The sequence below is a fragment of the Diadema antillarum genome, unplaced genomic scaffold, assembly GCF_040938485.1.
Source record: "Diadema antillarum isolate AM-2024a unplaced genomic scaffold, OU_Dant_1.0 scf00000192, whole genome shotgun sequence".
In the NCBI taxonomy this organism is placed as follows: Eukaryota; Metazoa; Echinodermata; class Echinoidea; order Diadematoida; family Diadematidae; genus Diadema; species Diadema antillarum.
The window spans coordinates 4,460,542-4,483,111 of NW_027271081.1; the positions used below are offsets into that span (position 1 = coordinate 4,460,542).

At 39.3% G+C, this 22,570-nt stretch overlaps 1 protein-coding gene across 1 annotated transcript in view; it reads right to left on the reverse strand.

Moving 5' to 3' along the window:
- Positions 1 to 22,570, reverse strand: part of LOC139723502 (ATP-dependent DNA helicase RecQ-like) — a 56,968-nt gene that overhangs the window by 797 nt on the left and 33,601 nt on the right. The window contains exon 2 of the mRNA XM_071634741.1: positions 359 to 481. Within this exon, the coding sequence (XP_071490842.1) occupies positions 359 to 481 (123 nt within the window). The remainder of the gene's footprint in view (positions 1 to 358; positions 482 to 22,570) is intronic.

The window sequence follows — 22,570 nt, forward strand, 5'->3', positions numbered from 1 at the left end:
GCGTTATAGATCTGTATGGTGTTGATATGCTGTCATGTGGTTAAATTTCACCATGATAAAGGAATATATATGATATCATGAAGGTCTTCTATTATTTTGAGCAAAATTCTTTTCAGAACCTTGACCATTTTGAAGCAGGTCATGTAGATTACTTGATTTTGGTTTTGCTAGGAGGTTCATTACCCTGCAGATGATGCCGGACATTCCTTTTTTTAATCTGTGTATTAATCTCATGAGAATCGTCAGAAAGAATTTTAGGAATGGACAGGATTACTCCACACCAGTGCCATAATATAACATAAGTCTCCATACCCAGATCACCGAAAAGTGAAAGTGTCATTCATGAGATATGCTGTACCGTGCATAGATGATTGCTTTGGGTGTCCGTTCTTGGTTTGCCTTGAGGAGTTCTAAATACCAGTAGAGGTATTCTGTGAAGTCTCTGGAGCTGCAGTTGTGGATAGCCAAGTGGATGTTTGGCCTGCAATTAACATGAATTAAATACTTGTTATTAGGTGTGTCCTCATGATCAAGCAGATTTATGTTCTTAAATACATGTATATGGTCACACATAATCCGAAACTGGTTTCAAGCTGGTAGATGACTGCTGATAACATATGCCTAATGGATGCCTAGTTGTCAGTGGTTGCAAAAGGTTTTGTAAGAGTCAGCACTGTAGTGACTCTAGTGACTGTAGCTGCAGAAGCATTTTGATCAACTTCTATCTCATGAATCAGATTATCAGTAGTCTGGTACCAGTTTTTGCTGATGTAAACCATATATTTAGGGAGGAAATGCAGGTAAATGAGTTACACATATTACATGTTAACTCGAAGTGACAACCACCAAGATCTCAATGCCACTGATCAGATGTGCAATCATATATACATCAGATATAATTGTGCAATTAAATGTAAATGGAATTGTGTGCTTATTACCCGTGATCAAAAAGTTGCATTAATCCTAATATGGCATCTTATAAAATGTGCTAACAAAACATCACTTTGTTTGTAATGTACGACACTATGAGCTACACATATACGCTTCTCCTTTACTATTTTTGTCAGGGAAATACATGCGCATGCACTCTAGATAGACATTGTCAAAAATATCTACATACTGACATAGGATGTATGCTCCTCACTATACATGACTCTATTATCACTTTTTAATGCAATACTGTGATCAATCTTCTTTGACTGATACTTTCTCATTATTCAGCATATTGATTGAGCAACAATTATTTGTGTACCTGTCAGGAACTGTTGCAGAAATGTTGATCCGTGATCTTTTCATGTGGAGAAGCTCTAGGATTTCTTCAACCATATGGTCTGTTGCAGTAGCTGTAATCAGCATCCATGGACACATCAAGATACTGCGCAACCTCTCTACTCTCAGATAGTCTGGTCTGAAGCTTTTTCCCCTTGATTTAGTTAGAATCATAAAAACAAAATATCATGAATTAATTATCTATATATATAAAAGCTTTAAGACCTGTTGTATTACCTGAGTAAATAAATGTACATGTACATACTCTTTAACCAAATCAAGTAGATAGATTGGTAAGCAGGATCATCACCAGCTTTAATCAAGGGGAGTGGGATGGGGAGGGTGTGCGTTTTGACGGTTTGGCGCCACGTTTTTAAAAATGGGGGAGGGGCAGTTCATTTCTGGTTCCACTTCGGGGTTTCACCAGCTAACAAGCAAAAAAAAAAAAAGGGGGGGGGGCCTTCAGTGCAACTTCTGCTGCCACTTTAGGGTTTCATCAGCTGACAAGGGGAGGGTCTGGGAGGGGTTGTTTTCCCTTTTCCCTCTTGAGACCATGGAATTTTTTTTTTTTTTTGCATGTGAAATATGTTTGCATGTTTGATAAGTATAAACTTTTCAATGGGTCTGAAGGTGTCAATCACTCCTCCCCCCCCCCCCCCCCCCCAGTGATTCTATGTAATACTAGTAGACTACAAATTAATTTTGAATAATGTAACTAGTGTAATATGAAAGGTATTCCACTCATAGGCATGCTGGGGGGGGGGGGGGGGGGTGGGGGTGATTGGCACTCCAAGAATATCTCTTTATTGCCATTGTTTGCCCTGTTTATTGCTCTTGTAATAATGGTTGACAGACACGAGCATCAGTTAGCCAAGGATCATCTACCTGGGTAATGCAGGAAATGGGGAAACAGTTGTTTTGATATGGGGGCATATACATGAACATGAAAGCGTATGTGAACTTGTCTTGCTTTGCTTGCAGTCAGTATCTGATAATTTTATCTGTGAATTTCATATACTCGGTAGGTCTGAAATTAAGAGGACTTTATCTCACCACTTGGAAAGGCAATGTACTTCATCCACTGCCACAAGAGAGATGTTCTGGCGATGTTTCTTGAGCCACTCCCACCATACGCCAGAAGTAATGATCTCCGGTGAAGCAAAAATCAACTGGAAATGTGCCTTGTTCATACCTGATAATATTTTAGACAGAGAAAGTTTAACAGAGAGTTTAACTGAGTGGTCTAAATAGACAGTTTCAATAATCTATCAAAGATTCTTTCTATTTTCATAGCTTTTATTCATACATCAGCATCATTTTGAAATGTGAAACAAAAAGTGTAGAATCGATGTGTTGCAAATAAGTTTATTATGAAGCCATATCTTCTCACTTGAAATTATGTGTATGACTTGTTTGGGAACCATATAGCTTCTTCTTCTGTGCAGCTCTTTTCCTGTAGAAAGCCAATATTGATCTACAAGTCATCTGTGAATTTCAGCTATTTTTTATCATTGTGTATGAAGTCTGGCATGTGATGTTTCACCTCAGGGCCCCTTGTTTCCCATCAAAGTGTGTATTCTGCATGAAAAGTCTATTTCTCATTTATTTATAAAAAGATGAGATTTTATACTGCTTCAGACCATCAAATTTCTATGCAGGATGCTGTTGTTGTTATAAGCAGACTTTTCACCTTCAGTGTCAGCTCCAGTCATCTCCCTTGCAGGCAAAAGAGCTACTGCACACACCCCCTCCTCTCGCCACTTCATGACTTGATTGATGATCAAACTCTTCAGCGGAGTAATAACTATTGTTATGTGGCGCTTTTTGGGATGTATCTATTGAAAAGGACAGAAATGTACATTTGTAGATGTGAATATATAGACAGCTGTATTCTACATATAACTTTGAGCTATACGAAGTTTTCATTCGTACATAAGAAGAATTGTATTTTGCTACAAAGACGATAAAGTCTGAATAAATTATGAGAAGTTACAGTGTGCCTCCTGAAGTGTTTCTGCATTGATAATTTTAAATTCAGTCTTCCATGTCTATTTCTTCATATTATTCATAGTGTATGATCTTGCCTCAATCTGTCATAAAATGTAGTTGATGCATACTCAATTTCTGTATGGGGCCTAACATGACATATCTATTCTGAAAATAAAAACTTAGCTGATTATCATAAATAACAATTTATTGATCAAAATATAGGGCCTACATATCTCACTATCCTACAAATAGAACTAGATTAAAAGGATTAACAGAATTTTGTTGAATAGTTAAACTTGTCAAATTGTTAAACTGTAAGATGATAAATGTCTAATCAGTAGGCCTATTGCTATGAAAGATAAATTGTAGACCCCATTCACACATTTTTATTCTTTTGATGCTGTCTTGCTTGATCCGGCAATGGCTTTTTTAAGCCTTTCTATTCGTGTTCAATCAATAATCATTTTTCCTTATCTCATAACCATGCTTGCTTTAATTGATCGATATTTTAATATTATTATGTCATCAGAACCTGCCTTGCTTGATAAATTATATAAGATTATGATAGTGATATAATGATTATCATTATCATGATTTGAAATATCTAATCATAACTAGTACCCTGTATGGCTTCAGTTTGCTACTTTCACTGTACTTATTGATGCCATTGCATACTCACTTTATCCAAGATTCGGTGATGGAAACCAAAACAAACGCTCTTGCCAAACCCAGTTGGCAATATCATTAAGGTGTCCTTCTGTTTCACTGTGCTTTCCATTATTTCTACCTGCTCCTCTTTAAACTTAATTCCAGCCTCCTCCTCTAATTCCTTGATAGCATCTTTGAACTCCATGATGATGATACTCTACGAATGGTCCGAGAACTACGAGCAACATTGTACATGTACATATATGGCAGATGACGTAACCATGAATATTCATTTGCGCATGCCCAGATCAATTTACTTACGTGATATTTTCAAAATGGCGAGCGGCAGTGTCGATAGTGTCGAGTGGGGTTCCAGCAAAGATGATGGCGATTTCTCGTTTTCGGAGGTAATGGTGAGCAATACATAGTCGGCTAAAATATTCAACATTATGGTATTACAACATGTGGCTTTTTGTTGCGAATCCATGTGTCGTTTTGAACGGTGAGTTTGTGACAGAATTGTACGCGTCGCAGTACTTCCTAAAAATCGTATGGGATGCTTCGGGGCGCTGTTACTGTGTTACAGCGCCCCGCGACGGGGTTACTCTAGACCCTACACTCGTAATGTTAATTTTTTTTTCCTATTATGCCTTTTAAAAAAACAGAAACAAACCAAACACAACAAGCAAACAAAAACCGTGGTTTTCTAACCATCAACTAGTCGCATTTTGAGAAGTTCTAATCGTTACATCTGGGTATTCTAGATCAAGACTGTAGACAATTCCTGTGTTAAAAATAAGAGATCTCCACTTCACAAATATTGGTAAGTGGGACTACACTATTCGTTTGGATTTACGCTGATTTGTTTGAAGCAATCATCCCTAAAATACGAGTTCTAAACGCACTCACTGGCGAATATGGAGCTTCTGGTATCCTCCTCTTCTGGAAAGTATACATGATGTCGTTTTATATGGCACTGGATAACGATGACAGGCTTTAAACAAGCGGTAAATTTGAGCAGAAACAGTCCTGCAGGGCGCGGCCATGATGGATGGTAAGCACTATCTGGGCACCCGTCCCGCTTCATCATGAATATTCATCGTCTACATGTATCCGTAATACCGTGGAAATACATAATTTTTTCATTTCCCGGCAGCGTTTTTACATTTCTCGGCAAAACTGAACATTTTTCCATCTTCCGGCGAGACGTTTTAACATTCCCCGTTGATGCAATTTTTCGGGATTTTTACATTTCCCGGCGATACGTTTTGCACGTATCCAGCGTTCTGCCATTTAATAGTACAGTATCTTACTGCCTAATGAATATTCATGATGAAGCGGGACGGGTGCCCAAATAGTGCTTACCATGATGGATGGGTAAGCACTATCTGGGCACCCGTCCCGCTTCATCATGAATATTCATCATCTACATGTATCCGTAATACCGTTGAAATACATATTTTTTTCATTTCCCGGCAGCGTTTTTACATTTCTCGGCAAAACTGAACATTTTTCCATCTCCCGGCGAGACGTTTTAACATTCCCCGTTGATGCAATTTTTCAAGATTTTTACATTTCCCGGCCATACGTTTTGCACGTATCCAGCGTTCTGCCATTTACTAGTACAGTATCTTACTGCCAGATGAATATTCATGATGAAGCGGGACGGGTGCCCAAATAGTGCTTACCTGATGGATGTGACTTTTGATTGAGACAGGGCGCCGCGAACGGCGAAAACAAGTTCAATGCATGAGATCCAGTTAGGCGTGTAAGTGGAAGGGTGCTGGGAGTACTAACTGATACCGGTTCTGAATTTAAAACAAGTCAAACTGAGCAGTCGATGCTGCATTTATCGAGGTTTTTGTCGCATTTTGAGAAGTCAAAATTGGAATCAGGGGAATAAGGAAAGACTGCCATGCTGAGTCATTTGAATTAAATTTGAATTTGAGTTTATAAGATTGGAAAAATACTAGAGACCATGATCAATGACGTAACAAATTGCGATTGTCTGTCACAGAAATAGCATACAGAGATAGTGGATATTATTAAGAAGACACAAGTAGGCCTTATATACTGAGTAAGATAAGGATGTAGTAACCTGGTGGATAGATAGATAGATAGATAGATAGATAGATAGATAGATAGATAGATAGATAGAGACAGACAGACAGACAGCTAGATGTAGATAGATCATAAATAAATGGACAGGCCCGTAACTAGGGGGTTTCATGGGGTTCGAACGAACCTCCCCACTAGCGAGCAGGGTCCACTTGAACAAAAAAAAAAGTGAAAACTTCTTCCCTCAAACCGAACTATTAAAGGTGAAGAATTGATTGTGAGACCTTATCCCGCTTGGTTGCTTAACTCCCTCAGAAAGGTCCACTATTTCCAATTTTGAACCCCCCCTCCATAAAAATCCTAGTTACGAGCCTGATAATGGATGCCGAGGCGGTATACTAGGCGAGCTCGCCTATAGTATACCTCCGATGAGACAAAGGGAGAAAGAAACGAGCAAAGTGAAACACTTTAAAGCAATACGAACAATATTCCTCATGGCAATACCAACAACACGACAATAACAACCGAATTAACAATAACAATAATGACATAATAACAACGATAATGATTAAACTTGATATCGAGACTTCGGAAGAAGCTGATGATTTTTGACATTATTGTGCTATCTACATTCTTGAGACTTATGTGTAATGTACAGTAATGATAAAAAGAAGTATCATTTCTGCTTTCAAAGTGAGGTCGATTGAGCCTGAAACTAATTGAGTGAATACAATGCAGATTAATGACACCGTGAGCTCACCCAAATTGTGAAATTTTGATATTAAAGGGGATGGCTAGTAACTGATCAGTGGGAATCAGTGGGAATGCTGGGGGATGATTGTTCCAATCCTTGTGGGATTCACATAAGAGTACATTATATATCTATTGTTGTGTGAAAATTATTTGCTTCAGGTCTCATATTCAAGTAATGTGCATGCAGTTCAATGTTTCCAGGTTAGCATGCCTGTACAGTGTCAAGGCGATCGTTAACGGGCCGTTCGTTAACGATCGCCTTGACGGGCCGTTAACGATCGCCCCGTCACTGTACAGGCATGCTAACCTGAAAACATTAAACTGCACATTACTCGAATATGAGACCATTCTGAAGCAAACAATTTTCACACAACAATAGATATATAATGTACTCTTAGATGAATCCCACAAGGATTGGAACAATCATCCCCCAGCATTCCCACTGATTCCCACTGATCAGTTACTAGCTATCCCCTTTATTGTTAAGCATACACTATATACGGCGCTACGGCGGACAAACTATCAAACACATCTAAATGATGATACGAGGACCTCACAATATTCTTCTACCCAGGCTTACCCTATACACGATATTCGATGTTTTTATGAATTAAACAAGAACACTATCCCCTTACTGATTCATTTAGTAAATACATGTAATGACATTTCAGAAGGAGGATAAAAGCTACTGAGCTACTAATAATCTTTTTTTTTTAATTATCAATTCATTATTACCTTTGAATGCACAAACGTTAATGGTCAGGAACTTGAACTAATCTTTGTAAATTACAGGGTCGTCAGCGCAAAATTAAAAGTGTGCGTGAACGCAGGGATTGTGCCGTGGGCGTGAGCAATCTCTTTGGCGTGAAGAAACAGCTGTTACAAACTATAAGGTATCAAACTGAAGATGGCGCCCCATTCCTTTTATCCCAAACGAACCTTTTGTAATTTTGTTTTTGTTTTTGTTTTGTTTTTTGTTTTGTTTTCTCATTCCATGAGCATGTCAACAATGTCAACACGGGAATAATACAGCTGCAGTAATTCAGTTGAATACAAACAAACGAAGTGGAAAACCCTACTAGAAAGTAGAATTGGATTTTCATGGCGAGAACTTCTCATGTTCTCCCTGAAGAGAGTTTATTGCACTTCTGTCTGTCTGTCAGTCTTTGTTGTTGTTGTTGATGATGATGATGATGTTGTTGTTGTTGTAAATAAGATGTGATGTTGGCCTTTGCCCATATAAATTTGAACTTAGGTATATTTCCCACTTTTTGGTTACCATTTAGGATCAACAATAATGCAAATGTGTACTGCTCTCTGTCTGTTTGTTTGTTTGTTTGTCTGTCTGTCTTTTTGTTTCTCTCTCCCTTTTTCAGTTTATCTCTTTCTCTTGTTTTACTAACAAAATAAAAATAACAGGCCTGTAGTTGGTCTTGTTTGATCTCGATCTTATAAAGGACGTACTAGTAGTATCTCCTCATAAAGATTTCTTCTTTTTTTTTCAGAAAAAACAATGTCTTGGTTACGTGATTGTGATGGAATTCCCACTACTGGTCCTCGAACTGGCGCGAGTGTATCTAGCGTATTTTAAATAACGTTTCCCTAAGGGATAGGAAAACAGGTTGTCAGGGGTATATATTTCTTTCAAATACTTCTTTCAAATCGGTAGAATAAAGACCCGTATGTGTAAATCTTATTCATTTGTGTGTTTGTGTGGGGGGATACTTCTCATCTCCGTTATACCTTTAAAATTTAATATAATCATCTTTTCTTGACTTTCTAGATTATTCAAGATGATGACTATCTTATCAAATATTTCTGTATAATTTCTAAAAAGTTAGTATATCCTATGTCCTGTACCATGAAAATGTCTGGCCTCTCCATAGAAGACGACGGAGTATCACACAGGTTCATAGTTTTCATATAGTCTGCTTCCTCCATTCAGACCCTACTAATTTGCGCAAATCTTTCGCCTTATCGTCACTACCATGTTTCAAGATAGGTAAATCTTTCAAGCAGGGAAAAAATCCGCGACAATGTTGGCCATTTATTGTGTTCTTCCTCTTTATCGTTGATTTCGTTTTGACAAAACAGTATACCAAGTAGGACCGTATACAATCAAGCGATTGACTGAAATTGGTATCGCTCTGTGCAATACTGTGTTTGGTGTTTACCATAGGGTCACAATATTGCATTCATGGAAGTAATTTTGCTATCTGAGGGCTATCTTTTGACGAGAACGTCGCAGGCGATACTCAGTATTTGAGAATTCTTCATGCCCGCGCGGCAGATCGGAGCATCAATACCACGACAATTTTGATCGTGAGCAAATTGCTTTTTTTTTTCTGCCGTACCAACGCAGCTTCGCGGACAGTCATAAAACTGGGGCTGTAATTGTCTTTTGAGAGCATTTGCTCAAGAGACGTGATAAAACTGGGGAGAGAGAAAGAGTCGTGAATGATTGTACTTTTTTACGATCGTGGTTTTCAGAGCTAGAAAAAATTGTATTCAGCGTTGAAGAGGAAGCGTTTTATTGGGTTGCACGGGAGAGCATCGTAAAGACGCTTCAGCAACGCGCGTGAGAAAATAGTCTGACAAACAAGCCGTTCTTATCTCGATCGTCTTGCCACTAATATGGCATTTTCTCTAAAGGGAGAAGAAGGTGAGGTAACGTTTCACATGATCTGTTGAGCTCTCCCAAAAATGATTTTGGCACTGCTGCCAGCATATATCAGTATCGCTAGCATCAGTAGTCCCTTCAATATTTGCTGATTTTATCTACATGAGGATTAGAATTGTAGCCTAACGTTCACTCTGAAAGGTTCGACGCGCACCGCTGAAAAATCTCAATAGGTGCTCTCTCTACTGTGGATGGGAGGGACGTGAGTGGAGAGCTCCACGTTCGCCACTTGCTCTAAAAGCCCCGAGGCTCGCCGCTCGAGTACGTGCTAAGCTCCCGGTGAGTTGTTTCCACTTTACGCTGGGGCATGATACCTGCGAAAACCCATTGTGCGTCCTGACTCGTTTATCGTGGGGATTTGTTCGTTTGCCTTTGTCAACAACTCAACTTTGTTTTCTATTGTGAGAGGCGGCGAATCCCGAAAAGAGCATTCGTCATATTTGAGGAATTTAACTCGCCTATCATAATACACCACCTGGACGGGGTGATATATGTTCGTTTCCGCTCCAGTCTGGGCTTGTGACTGGAACTTGGATTATTTTAGAATATAACAGCGAATCGTTTGCTCCGACCGAGATCAGCAACTCTTCCTTGATAGGAATTTTACAGTGCTGAACCATTATCTGCTTGACTCGAAAGCCTTACTGAAACAGTGACAAGATCTGAGGTGGGAGAATATTCGTTTCCTGCTCTCAACCTAGGTTTCTTTTAACTTACACCCAAGAGGGATCCATCAGGGTTCAGAGAATTTGTTCCTCGACCACTGGAATTGACTGAGGTGTGGAGAAGATGGAATGTATTTTATGGAGACAGATTCTGCTGGTTGCCATGGCGATTTTCTCAAGAATAGGAGGTCTTTCTGCCAACAACATGACGGTAAGGACACCCTGGAATTTTGGCACCCCCCCCCCCCCATCCAATCAATGTTTGTTTGTCGAAAGCTCTTGTGGTAATTGGGATGCAAACGTTACAGTTATATGAGTAACACATTACGTCAAACATGTATTGAATTCGGTATTCGCAACGGGATCTCTTTAAAAAAAATACTTGAAACTTAATAGTATAATTATGTTGCTCTATCCCGGGCCGTAACACCTTACGCATATCACCATGACGATACACGCGCATCTTTTTAAGGAGTTACCTCAAGAAAAGAATTATACTGCCCAACATACAGAGCGATACACTAGCCATCAAAATAAATGTGGGTATATCAATGTAAGAAGCAGCTGACTTGTGTAAGCACACTATGTTGATATGAAATGTAAATACAGTGTAATTTTAAGTTGCAGTTACAAGAAATTATTGTAAAGGTTTGGTATAGACGCAGAGCCGCCAATGGAGTAGACAATGTTAACATGTGAACTTTTCGTCAACCTGCAAGTACACTACAGGTATATGTTCCCGTCACGTTGTAAACCAGCGTAAACTGAGCAAATAGGGTTGTGAGATCAACCTACAGCAACCGTTACAGTTAGTGTACATTCAATCGATCAAATATCGCTCTTGAATTAGACGCGACTCCCTCTCTTTATTATTACCATCATATTTATTGATAAGAAGCCTGCAGCTCTCACGGCAGAAGGGTGATTTTCATACAAATTAGCGTGCAATCACCGTCACAATGATTAAGACGATTATCCATAAAAAAGGAGATATCCGAACCATATTTCCCTCACTGCGGTAGAAGTCATAAGCCAAGTGAACATTCTGGTAATTGGTATGTTCTAAAGTTCAATTTCATCTTAAGTCCGTAAACTCCACCATCAACTGCAACAGTCCCATCACTCCCAACACCCCCCCCCCCCCTCCCGTGAAACGTAAGTTATTTGATCCACGAGCAATGTCGCATTTAATCACCGGTGGTATTGGCAGCTCGAAACCCAACTGCATCGCTGGTATATAGACCTACTCCAAAGAGTTGAACATCAAGTATCCATACATGGGCTTGAGCAAGTATAATCTCTATCTCGACATGTTCTGAAAACGTTTATGTCATGGATCCTGTAGCCTTGTTACTGGACATGGATATCGTTTATATGCTACAGATATGGTATAAAGGTGAAATTGCTGTCAGCGCATGCACCGACTTATGTATGTACTCTCTTTGATAATGACAACAAACACTGCAAAAGAGACAGAATTAACGAGTTGTCATGATTCAATTTTGATAATTCTTTTCATTTTTTCCTTACGGACTTCTTAAGCACAGCGACGGTACATAGCCCCGGTGTTCGTGATAGTCAGAAAACGTTGCCGCTGGTGTTGTTGTTTTTATATTTTAGTTGATGGGGACTACATCCCTTCCTATTCCAGCAAAGTGCGGCATCATCACTGTAATTGTCATCCTAATCCACATCTCCTTACCAGCATGCTTACTGCGCATGGAGTTTCCTCCTCCTCTTCCTACTACTAAACTCCTCCTCCTCCTTACTCCTCCTCCTCCTCCTCCTCCTCCTCCTCCTCCTTCTTCTTCTTCTCATTCTTCTTTTCTTCTTCTTCTTCCTTCTCCTCCTCCCCTCCTCCTCCCTATCATTCTACTGGTGGTCCTCATCTTTATCCTTTTAATCCACGTAATTCTTCTTCATCTTCTTCTTCCTCCTCCTGTTTTGCTCCCAATTTCATTCTCTTGTTACACTTGGTGTTCTCTTCGTGCTTCTCCTTCACGCCCTCCTTCCCACTCTCCGATTCTCCAAATTCTCTCTATTTCTTCTTCATCATCATCATCATCATCTTCTTCTTCTTCTTCTTCTTCTTCTTCATCTTCTTCCTCCTCCTCCTCCTCCTTCCTGTCATTCTCGTGGTGGTCCTCACCTTTATCATTCTCTTTAATCCACGTGTTTCTTCTCCTTTTGCTGCTGGTTCTCTTGTTGCTCTTGGTGTTCCATTCGTGCTTCTCTGTGGCGTCCTCATTCCCACCCTCCGATTCTCCAAATTCTCTTTAGTTCTTCTTCTTCTCCTGGTCCTCCTCCTCAATCTCCTCCTCCACAATCTGTCTATCCATCCTCCACCTCCTTTCCCTTCTCCCTGACATCCTGTCACTTTTTCTCGATTTGCCTTCTTCGCACCGACCATCGTGATCATCATCATCATCATCATCATCCTCATCATCCTCCTCCTCCTCCTCATCATCATCCTCGCATATGTTGCTACTAGGAAGGATAGAGATCCGAGTGCGCTCAAGTGAGATAGACAGTCAACTAAGCGTGTCATTCGTTTGGCTTTGAGTTTTGCCGGTAATTATACGAGTCGTCACTATCTGCCAAATGCAATGGGTTCAAATTTGTCATTTACGCGACTTCGGTGTAAACGTCTTGTCTTGTGTAATCAGACTTTTATATAGGGAAACATATTCATCCGTATGTACCTGATATACTTCCCGGAACAACACTGGCATATTTTCTTTTACCCCGTTATACCATTTTTAGTATTAACGTCTGGTATATTTTGATGAGCGAAGTTTTCTCATAATCCCATCGTGTCAACGGCGGGAATGAAAGGGGGCGGCTATAGTTAGGATAAGCCTTCCGAGATAAGCTCGTACTGAGGTTTACTGTACCAATACCGTCTCTTAATTACCACAGACGATGCCGAAATCGTGTTTTAGATGAAAATGATATTGGACTAAAAACACTCCCTTATTGCTTCGAGTAAGCAGACGAGATGCGATATGGGGCATCGCGGGAGTGCACTGGACTCGCGAATTCGCTTTGAGTACGCCGCGCACTTTCATTATGGAAAGTAAACTGAGGCTTGACATGCTTTTTATCTCCCCTCTCGCCCTTCTCAAAACCTATGTTCCTCTCTCCCTTCATCTCTCCCTCTCTCTCTCTCTCTCTCTCTGTCACCGATCCCCACCCCTATGTCGTGGGGCATCATATAGCAGTTTCATTACTAGATGTAAAGTAATATTCCCCTAACATAGATATTCTATGTTTATGTCATGGAGATTGCCGTCCAAGTTAAATCGTTTGTTATCATGTTTTGTTTTCATTTTCGGTTGCATTTTTAAACTGGACATGTAGGTCATATCTCATACTTTCGCACATATTCCAAGCCATCCAAAATGCCCCCTTTTTAATCGACTGAACTTGACTTTGTTATTTTCTGGATTTTCATTTCGACAAGACATACTTATGATTACGTATTTACGTATATATAAGTGAGCAAATTTCCATAATTTTTTTTTTCAAAAACTTCGAGCCTGAGATATGAAATGTTTGAATCATTATTCACTCTTCCTCCTAAAGTCGATGTGAAAACTATTGAAATGCGATCAAAAGCATCAAACAAAAAACTGTACTCATTCGTATAATGTTTCGTTATTGCATAGCTTGTAGGTTATTAGGCTGCCTGAACAAACGATGAACAAGTTACAAATGTATCCGTTTGTCACGCTTTTTTTTTCCTTTCAGATATTAAGTTACATAGACATTTGAATCTGTTCTTGGTTTTTATGCCTTGCGTCACAGAAAAAAAAGATAAATATAAACGGAAAGAGGCAATTAACGAATGCGTTTCATTACTGAAGACTTAGAAGTCTTTCCCCGTCACTAGTATCTTGTTGAGGACGTGTTTTTTTTTTCTTTCTTGAATGCAAATGATTGAATTCAAATGATACGACTCTCTGTCGGTATTTGAGGAGAGGAGAATTGTCAGATTGTCTTGCGGGGCTCTTTAGAGATTAGCGGGTACACCTGCTCCACCGGAACGGCTTTCAACTCCTTCACACGTAGACTGAAGCTACACGACTTTTGGGGTGACCGAGTCCGCACCGCTGGCGCGAACGCTTTAACACCTTTTTTGAAACTTCGACTGTGCGGAATATGATGAGTGACTTGAGTCACGTCACTGTTCGTAAATTCCGTCTTAAGTGAATGTTTAAGTGAAGAATGAAACATCCGAAACAGCTTTCAGGACGCATTCAAGTGATGCCTTATTTCTAATTGATGAATGCATATAAACACAGCAACAAAACCATGCACTTTATGTCGGGGTCAGTTTTGTGGACGTTGCTATGGTAACTAAATAGTGAAGAGAACTTTATGAAGTTAAACCATTCCTCCCACAGGTGCGATGGACGTCGTTATTTTAGCGATGTTTCTCGTTTTGCACCGGCAAGATGGTAATACCATATAAAATGAAAGAGGAAAAATAGGTCTGAAGTATCAGGTATTGTAGTGCACGCAAAAGTGGAACATGCGAATAGAAAGCAAACATAATTAAAGGTAACATTATAAAAGAAAGGCAAGAGTGGTACACATGGAGATCCTCTTCCTTGATTATGACCTCAAGAAGTAGAGCTAAATGATACGAGAATCAGAAGAAAAGCTGAATTAAAGACATTATTTACTATTTGCAGGTGAAACAAAAACTGAGCTTTTGTGCTTCAAAATAGTTCTAAAATGTTATTTCGAGATAGAAACAACCTATATAAAAATGTAAATCAGTATAATCAATGTTAAGTATTGTTGAATATACAAAATGTGAACAATAGCTGTAATAAAACTGTTTCTACGCGGAACATAGAATAAACCGTCTACAGTTATGGTTTATTGAGAAAAATAATGATATCTCCCTATATTTTAGGCTTTTTGCAAAACTTTTATATGGTAGGATGTTTTGTGATAGAATTACTGATTTACGCATGCGCAAAAAAAAGTGATTACTCGAGCATTTTTTAAATCACTCTCCCAAATGAAAAAAAAAAAAAAAACCGACAGAAAGAGGGAGGAGAGATGAAATTAGGGAACAGGAATGCATAGCAGAATAGACTGGGGTCGTAAAAACGCGTGACCATTCGTACTTGTGTAGTGTCACTTCATCCGTAACGGTCTCGGACTTCAGTACAAGGTGAATGGCCGAGTGCCTATTATTTTGTTGTTGTTGATGTCGTGTTTTTCAAACACACGGACGGCTTGTACACCACAATGACTTTGCAAGCAGTGATACGTCCAAGCTCAATGAAGCGATCAGGCCTATCTCTTTCTCATGGGTGTTGACCACCCCCCCCCCCCCCGATCGATTAGCTTGGACCCTCTCAGATCCTCTCTCCTATTCAAACCGAGGTGGTTAACCTCCTTAGAACCACCTAACAAAAAGGCCGTAGACACCGCGAACACACACGTTTGCAAATACTAGTAGTAGTGCTAGAGTTAACTGCTACGAATGCCATATTCGTATGAGCTCTCGTTGTGTATGTGTCTGCGTGTATGATTGTATGTGCGTGTATGTATGTATGTGTGTATGTATGTACATGTATGTTGTTATAGGTATGTTTGTATCTATATGTGTGTATAATGTATTCATGCATGTGTGTGTTCGTGTGATTGTGTATGGGTGTGGACGGAGTTAAGTGAGGGGCTGCGGCAGACGTGTGTCTTGTGTCAAAATGTATTCACATCTGACTAGGATAACACTGATATACACATTATAGGACCACGCTACCAGAGTAGTACGCATAAAAAAAAGAAAGATCAGAGTAGAATCTGATCCAAGGTGTTTCGTCGTCTTCAGAAGAAGTGAAGATGTTGCAGTGTAGTGTACTCGATGAATATTGCTGGGCTCCTCGCTCTCTCAGTCTATCTGTATATCTTTCGTACTTTAACTCGCTCCAGAAAAAAAAAAAAAAAAACAATCTAAAAACTTTGATAGTGCGTCAGTGTGGGAGTCGCCGGCGGTCTTAACCGAACATTCACACTAGAGTGTTAGGCCTCTGGGTACCAAATTAATTTTCTTTTCCATGGGTGCATGTGTGTAAAATATGTGCAAATTTGACTCGTTGGCAGAGAAAGAGTTAAATTTCACCTCGCAATCATCAGAGGGACATATTGTGAGTGAACCTAGGGTTATTTTTCTTTTCTTTTTTTCTTTTTTTGCCCTGGGTAAGACGTCGTAATTGGCTGACATCATTTTGAGACTGCAATGGAATATTCTGTCCTCTAACTTTCCGATTTGGCAACATTCTGCTCCAGCTTATTTTGATGACTGCCTCTGAAATTAGTTCTCTTGGAGGGAGGAAAACTCTCCCATGTTATAAATGTTGATGTTATGAATGTTCGGAGCAAGTCTAAGAGCACATGGGTGTATTTTTCCATGTAAGTCAAAGTGATACAAACACCTGCAATAGGTGAATATGGTGTAAATCGACAGACTTGAAGTTTTGACTGTGTAATAGATCGGTATAATTATGGTAATACCAACGTCAGTTACTACAGGCTACTACAGACTAATTAATCTGGATTTATTAGATTTCTCAATTCTTCTAGAAAAGCCATCCTTCTCATAGAAGTTACAAAGACAAACACATTCATACACTCACAAATGATTACTTCATCCGTTTTCTTGATCATCGTATACATATTCATTGTTTATGAATGAACAAGATGTATACAACATGATATATTTACATAATGATCTTCATCTACGTCTGTACATACTTAGTGTATATATCATGCTTAGGATATAAGTACCTATGGTGAATATATGCTTATGTCATTCGGCTTCTCAAGAGAGAGAGAGAGAGAGAGAGAGAGAGAGAGAGAGAGGGAGGGAGAGAGGGAGAGAGACTAAGCGACTAAAAGAAAATATATGTATTTATATTCATATTTGCGTTGATAGTGAGAAACCAAGCTCTCACACGTCAGTTTGATTTTATTGTACAACATGCACTTCACCACTAACATTTTCGTTGTAAAATAGTCTGTTTAGTTTAAAGGGTAATTTAGATTTATAATCATAACAACGTGAAAATTGAAAATTCATGGCTCTGTATATCAAGACTTGTTGATTCGCAGACACAGACACACTACATACGCACACACACGCACACACACATACACACACACACGAACGCTTAAGCACAAACACATATAGAAACACGCAGACGGGCACACCTTTGACAAGATATAATGTCCTGAATTGGTTGCCATAGAGATAGTGAAAATGGCTGTCCTTGGTGGCGTTGGCTTTTGTCAGAAAGCCAGGAAAAGTCGAATTGTGTCAAACAATGGACTGATAACTCCAATCTTCGATGCTAAGCGAGGATCTAACTCTCTCCTGGCGCTTGGTCGCATCCCTTTTCATCCCGTGTCCTTGTTTGTTTTGTTTCGGCGTGGTGTTTTCCCTCTTTTTTTTCATGCCGTGTTTCGACCAACTACTGTAGTATGTTTCTCGACTCAACATTACCTGAATGATTATTCGGTATGAAATTGGGCTAATGATGCGCGCTTGATGAACTGTGATTAGCAAAATCAGCTAGTGCGGGCCATCGAGTGACGCAGAGCGAGCCCGTTGCTCGGGAGACTTCCCCGGGGTCGAATTAGCGGCAATGATCATAGGGGGAGCCAGCCCTTCCCATTTCTGTTTTCTGTTCTTTACTCCCCCCCCCCCCCCCCTCCAGGCATCTAGAGTCTGATTCCCCTGTTTCACTCTTCCATCCTCCGTCGACTAGGTAATTTCTCCAGAGAGGAATCGAAAACAATTCCTTTGAACTAGAGAGGGATTATCGTTTCTCCTTTTGTATATACGGTCAATATTTTTTTTCTCTTTATTAATTTTGTTGGTTTGTTTTGTTTTGCTTGCTGTATATGTTATGCTGAGATGAGTTTCTGGGTTACATGAATTGTGCAAATCCATATCATTGATGCAGCTCATTGCATTCTTTCTTAGAAATACATGTAGTTAAATCTCATTGCCCATCTCGATATATGCAAATGTTCGTATGTATGATTGTGTGTATGTGTTTTTTTTTTTTTGGGGGGGGGGGTGTGGGGTACGTGCAACACGGATGGTAAAAGCCGGAATCCTCGCATAGTTCAGTAACAAAAGAGTAATGAGAACCTTCATTTGGTTTAATCAATGATGCATCGTGAGAAACATCGGCAGGATACTGGTCCTTGATATCTCGTCTAAGGGTGCTCCCTCTCGACCAGATTCGAACCGTGGATTTCCGATCAAAGAGTCCAAGGACTTGTCCGCTCTGCCACAGATTCTGTCGATTCTGATTTTTTTTTTTTAACTCTCGATTATCCTCGCATGTCATTTGATTCTTTTCATTAGGGTAACTTTATACACCTTGGTTTATATGCGAAAAGGCGTAAGTACAGTTTGCGATGGAAATGTGTTAATCATAAGAGACCTTTCTCACAGCAGTCAATCATCACGCATGTTTATGCCTGTGTATATATGACGTACTTGAGCGTTTATATATTGGCGAGTGTTCTAATGTTCCTTTCTTTGCGTATAATAATTTTTTCTGTTGTAATCTTTGGATGAATGCAATTCTCGTGATTGTGTAAGCATTTTGCCTAACTGGAAACTACGACTTAGTACTCCTTTGGACTTTCCACGTGCATCTGATAACGACAGTACTGCAAACTAAACAAGAGCAGGAGAGATTGTCCGTTCTTTCATTTGAATTCAATTTTGTTATTGATGTGCGGAATTATTCGTTTTTGGCCAAAATGACAATCAAATTTAGAAATGTAGCTGAAATTGTGAAAGGAAACCGAAAACCTGAAGCCGTAAACCAGATATCAGACGGTCGTAGAATAAACGTGAACTTGAATGTTCAATCGGTTCCCTGTGCCGAATATCTACTCTGTGTGGGTTTTTTTTTTTATACTTGTGTGTGTGTTTGTCAGACGGCACCGAGAGTAGAGATAAATTGAAAAAGCTAAGATAAGCATGATAAAATCTGGGAGGAAATTATTCCCTTGGAGCGGGCATCTCACGTGCCTTTTCGACTTAATAATATCGGCAGACTTCAGACGGGGAGCCGGGATGAGGGTAGAGGGGGAAAAACCGTTATTACGGTCTGAAAATGGAAAACAATAAACAATAAATTGATGACTAATCGTGCGCGCTACGTTGTCTGCCGCTGCACTTTCGGCTACCTTCTCCCTCTCTCCGCTCAAAGTCCCCGCCATGATTTGTTGTTTTTTTTTTATGTTTCTTTCATTTTTTTTTCTCCTGTAGGTCGAGCTTTCAGTTCGTTTGACACATGATTTTAAAAGATTGAAGACTAATTAGAAATCGTTTAATGACTCAGAATGGCCTAAAAAAAAACCGGGCTTTTTTATACCTCCTCACAATAATGTTGCCAGAAACGTAACTGTCCTTTATCCGCCCCTCCCCCCCCCCCCCTTACCTCTGAATGCGCCCCCTGAATGCGACTCGGCCTCGGCAGAATAGACTGCCCAATCAAGAGATTGAGAAATAACCGATCAAATTGTCTTCTCATTATGCGTTGCCTAGCAACAGAGCCCGCGCCACGCGTGTTGCATACTTAAATTCCGAGGCCTATCATCGGACACGGCTGTATCTACGCCCAAGGAGCTTTGAAGCTCCTTCCTTCCTCCGCCGGACTAGAGAGTGTGACTGCGCGCAGACTGTCGGACACGGTCAAATAGTTCCGGCCTATACCATGACTTAAGTAACTATTTCATTCTGGAACTCATGAAATATGCATACATTGTTCGGCTGCTTTTCCTCAATTTCATGAAATACAAATTCATCTAACAGTTATATCCTTTCCGTCATATTATATTAATGTGATGTATGTAGAGGCTGAACACGGTTATGTGCAATCCTGTGGGAAAACGAAGGCCTCACAAGCCCAGTCAATTTTGTGATTGTGAGAAGCAGTCTTACTATATTTTCATCAATTCGTGGACATGTTTATGTGTTAAGGAATGTATACACCCAAGCATATATATATATATATATATATATATATATATATATATGTATATTATGGGGGGAGGGTGATTTTGTTGTAATTTCCTGTCCTATTTCAGTTTATCTGATTGTTGTTAATTGAATATTTTAAACCTTATGTCTTTCATTGTCAAATTATACTTTTTACTGCTACTATGCAAAAAAAAAAAAAAATGATACAGAGAAAATTATTCGTTTTATTGAGACCGAATTATGTAATTTTGTTATTTTACAGTAAGACCGGGTTGTTACTGTCCTAGGGATTATTTGAATTAAATCAAAAAAAAAAACTTTATTGAGAAAATTTTTGCTAAGTGTGTGTATATGTGTGCGGCAGAGAGAGAGAGAGGGAGAGAGTTAATCAGAAGGTTTTATCATGTGGTATGTCCGTATATGAGAGATAGAGAATGAGAAAGAGATAGAAAAATATAAAAAGAATGTGCATATGCCCGTGAAAAAGAGATGGAGAGATTAGAATGGAATGTACGTATGTGTATATATGCATGTGTATGTGTGTGTGTGCGCGTGAGAGAGAGAGAGAGAGCGGGAGAGAGATACGAAGGATATGATGTCACACTATATTCATCTACTCCCATGTCACGAATTTCGCCCGCTTAGAATGCGAGAAAGGCGGAGTAGAAGTCAAGTCCCTTGTTTGACTTGGATCTAATGATGCCCTAAATGTGGGACAGGCGTATTTGCGATAGTTAATAGCCCTCTGCAAGACTTTACACTCGATTTTTTCACCTGAGGGTTATTCTGGGCTATAGTAAATTGCGCATACATAAAACCGCGACTGATGATGGAGTATTCCATAGCAGGTAGAGCAAGAGACGTATACCCTTAACAGCTCTTGCGCCACAGGTGTTATTTCTTATATTTTTCCTTTAAATGAAGAGGCGACACAAACTTTGTATACTCGAATCCGAGAGAAATGTCATCCAATAATTGAGAAGAAAGAGTATAGGATGGGGAAGAAGATGATGAGGATAGGTGTTAGTATGAGAGAAGAAGGAGGAGGGTGGAGGGAGGATGGAGAAGGGAACCATATGATCACATCACCAACGAAAGAAGGACCTTTAAGAATTACTCTCCTTGCATTATTCATGATTTGAACATCCAGTAGACGCATACCCTATATGCATACTGGTGCCAGATACTAGATGCCTTGACCCGAATTAATGAATGCCATTAAATTATCCCCTCCGCCCCTTCTACACATGACTTCAATGCCGTTTTCCATTTTAGGTGAGTCTATCCTCCTATACATAACCGACCTGTTGGTTAGTCTGCCGCGGATATTACTGAAGGCATTGTCGATCTAGCCCTCTCCAGGGGCTAAATTCTTATTTCCTTCTTCATTTTTGTTTTGGAAAAGAACAAGAAATATATAGATATGAATATAAACACAAATATATATGTGTGTGATTATTGTGTGTAAAATAAATATATATATATATATATATATATAGATATAATATATATAGTATTATATATATATAATATTATATATATAGTATATATATATATATATATATATATATATATATATATATATATATTATATGCGTGTGAGTGTGTGTGTGTGTGTGTGTGTGTGTGTGTGTGTGTGTGTGTGTGATTCTTTTGTTCTAAGCAAAATGCAGTGTTTTCGTTGTGGGTTAAATGAGGTTTTACGCAATTGTTTTGTTTGTTTGATTGTCTTTTTTTTTGCTTTGTCACACAGCTGCGACCTTCTTTGATAATGTAATAAGTTATAATCATAATGATTTAATAATGTCTGTTCAATGTTGTGCCTACGTTTTCGTTGCTCGACAGTCGACAAGCCATTGCAAGCCGTCTTTATGCTGATCTGGGAATTCTACCAGTGTCTACGTAACAATTACCCTCTGCACTTTACTGGTTCTGCATTCGATTCTTCATTTGTCCCTTTCCTTTATTCATTATTTTTAGGGTCCTGGTGTGAAACAATTTATGATGTTATTTATAAATGCAAAAAAAAAAACAAAACAACTAAACTAAACAAAAATCGCACATCTGTCTTTGGATTTGGCCTCCAACTCTTGAGTTGTAATGATGCTCCAGTGTGTTCCATTTTTTTTTCTTTCTCATCGACCCCTGAATCGCCAAATCATTTAGTGCGACAACGATATGATATTATCTATTGCGTCTTTTCATCCTCCACGTATTGCTTGTAGAGAATAGACCAGCAGGCTGGCCATTTCAGCTCAGGTAATAAATTGGTGGAAAAAAAGAGCAGCATTCTAATCTGAAGATCTTAACCTATTTATTTCCGCTTTGTTCCTCGATCTCTCCCTCTGTCTGTTTGTTAGTCATTCTTTCGGTGCGAACGAGCGCTCGTTGAGAATGGAAACAAAACAAAGTCAATGTCTCGACACGATTGCGCGTCCTGTTTTTTTTTTTCTTCCTTTCTTTTTTTCTTCCCCCCTCCCT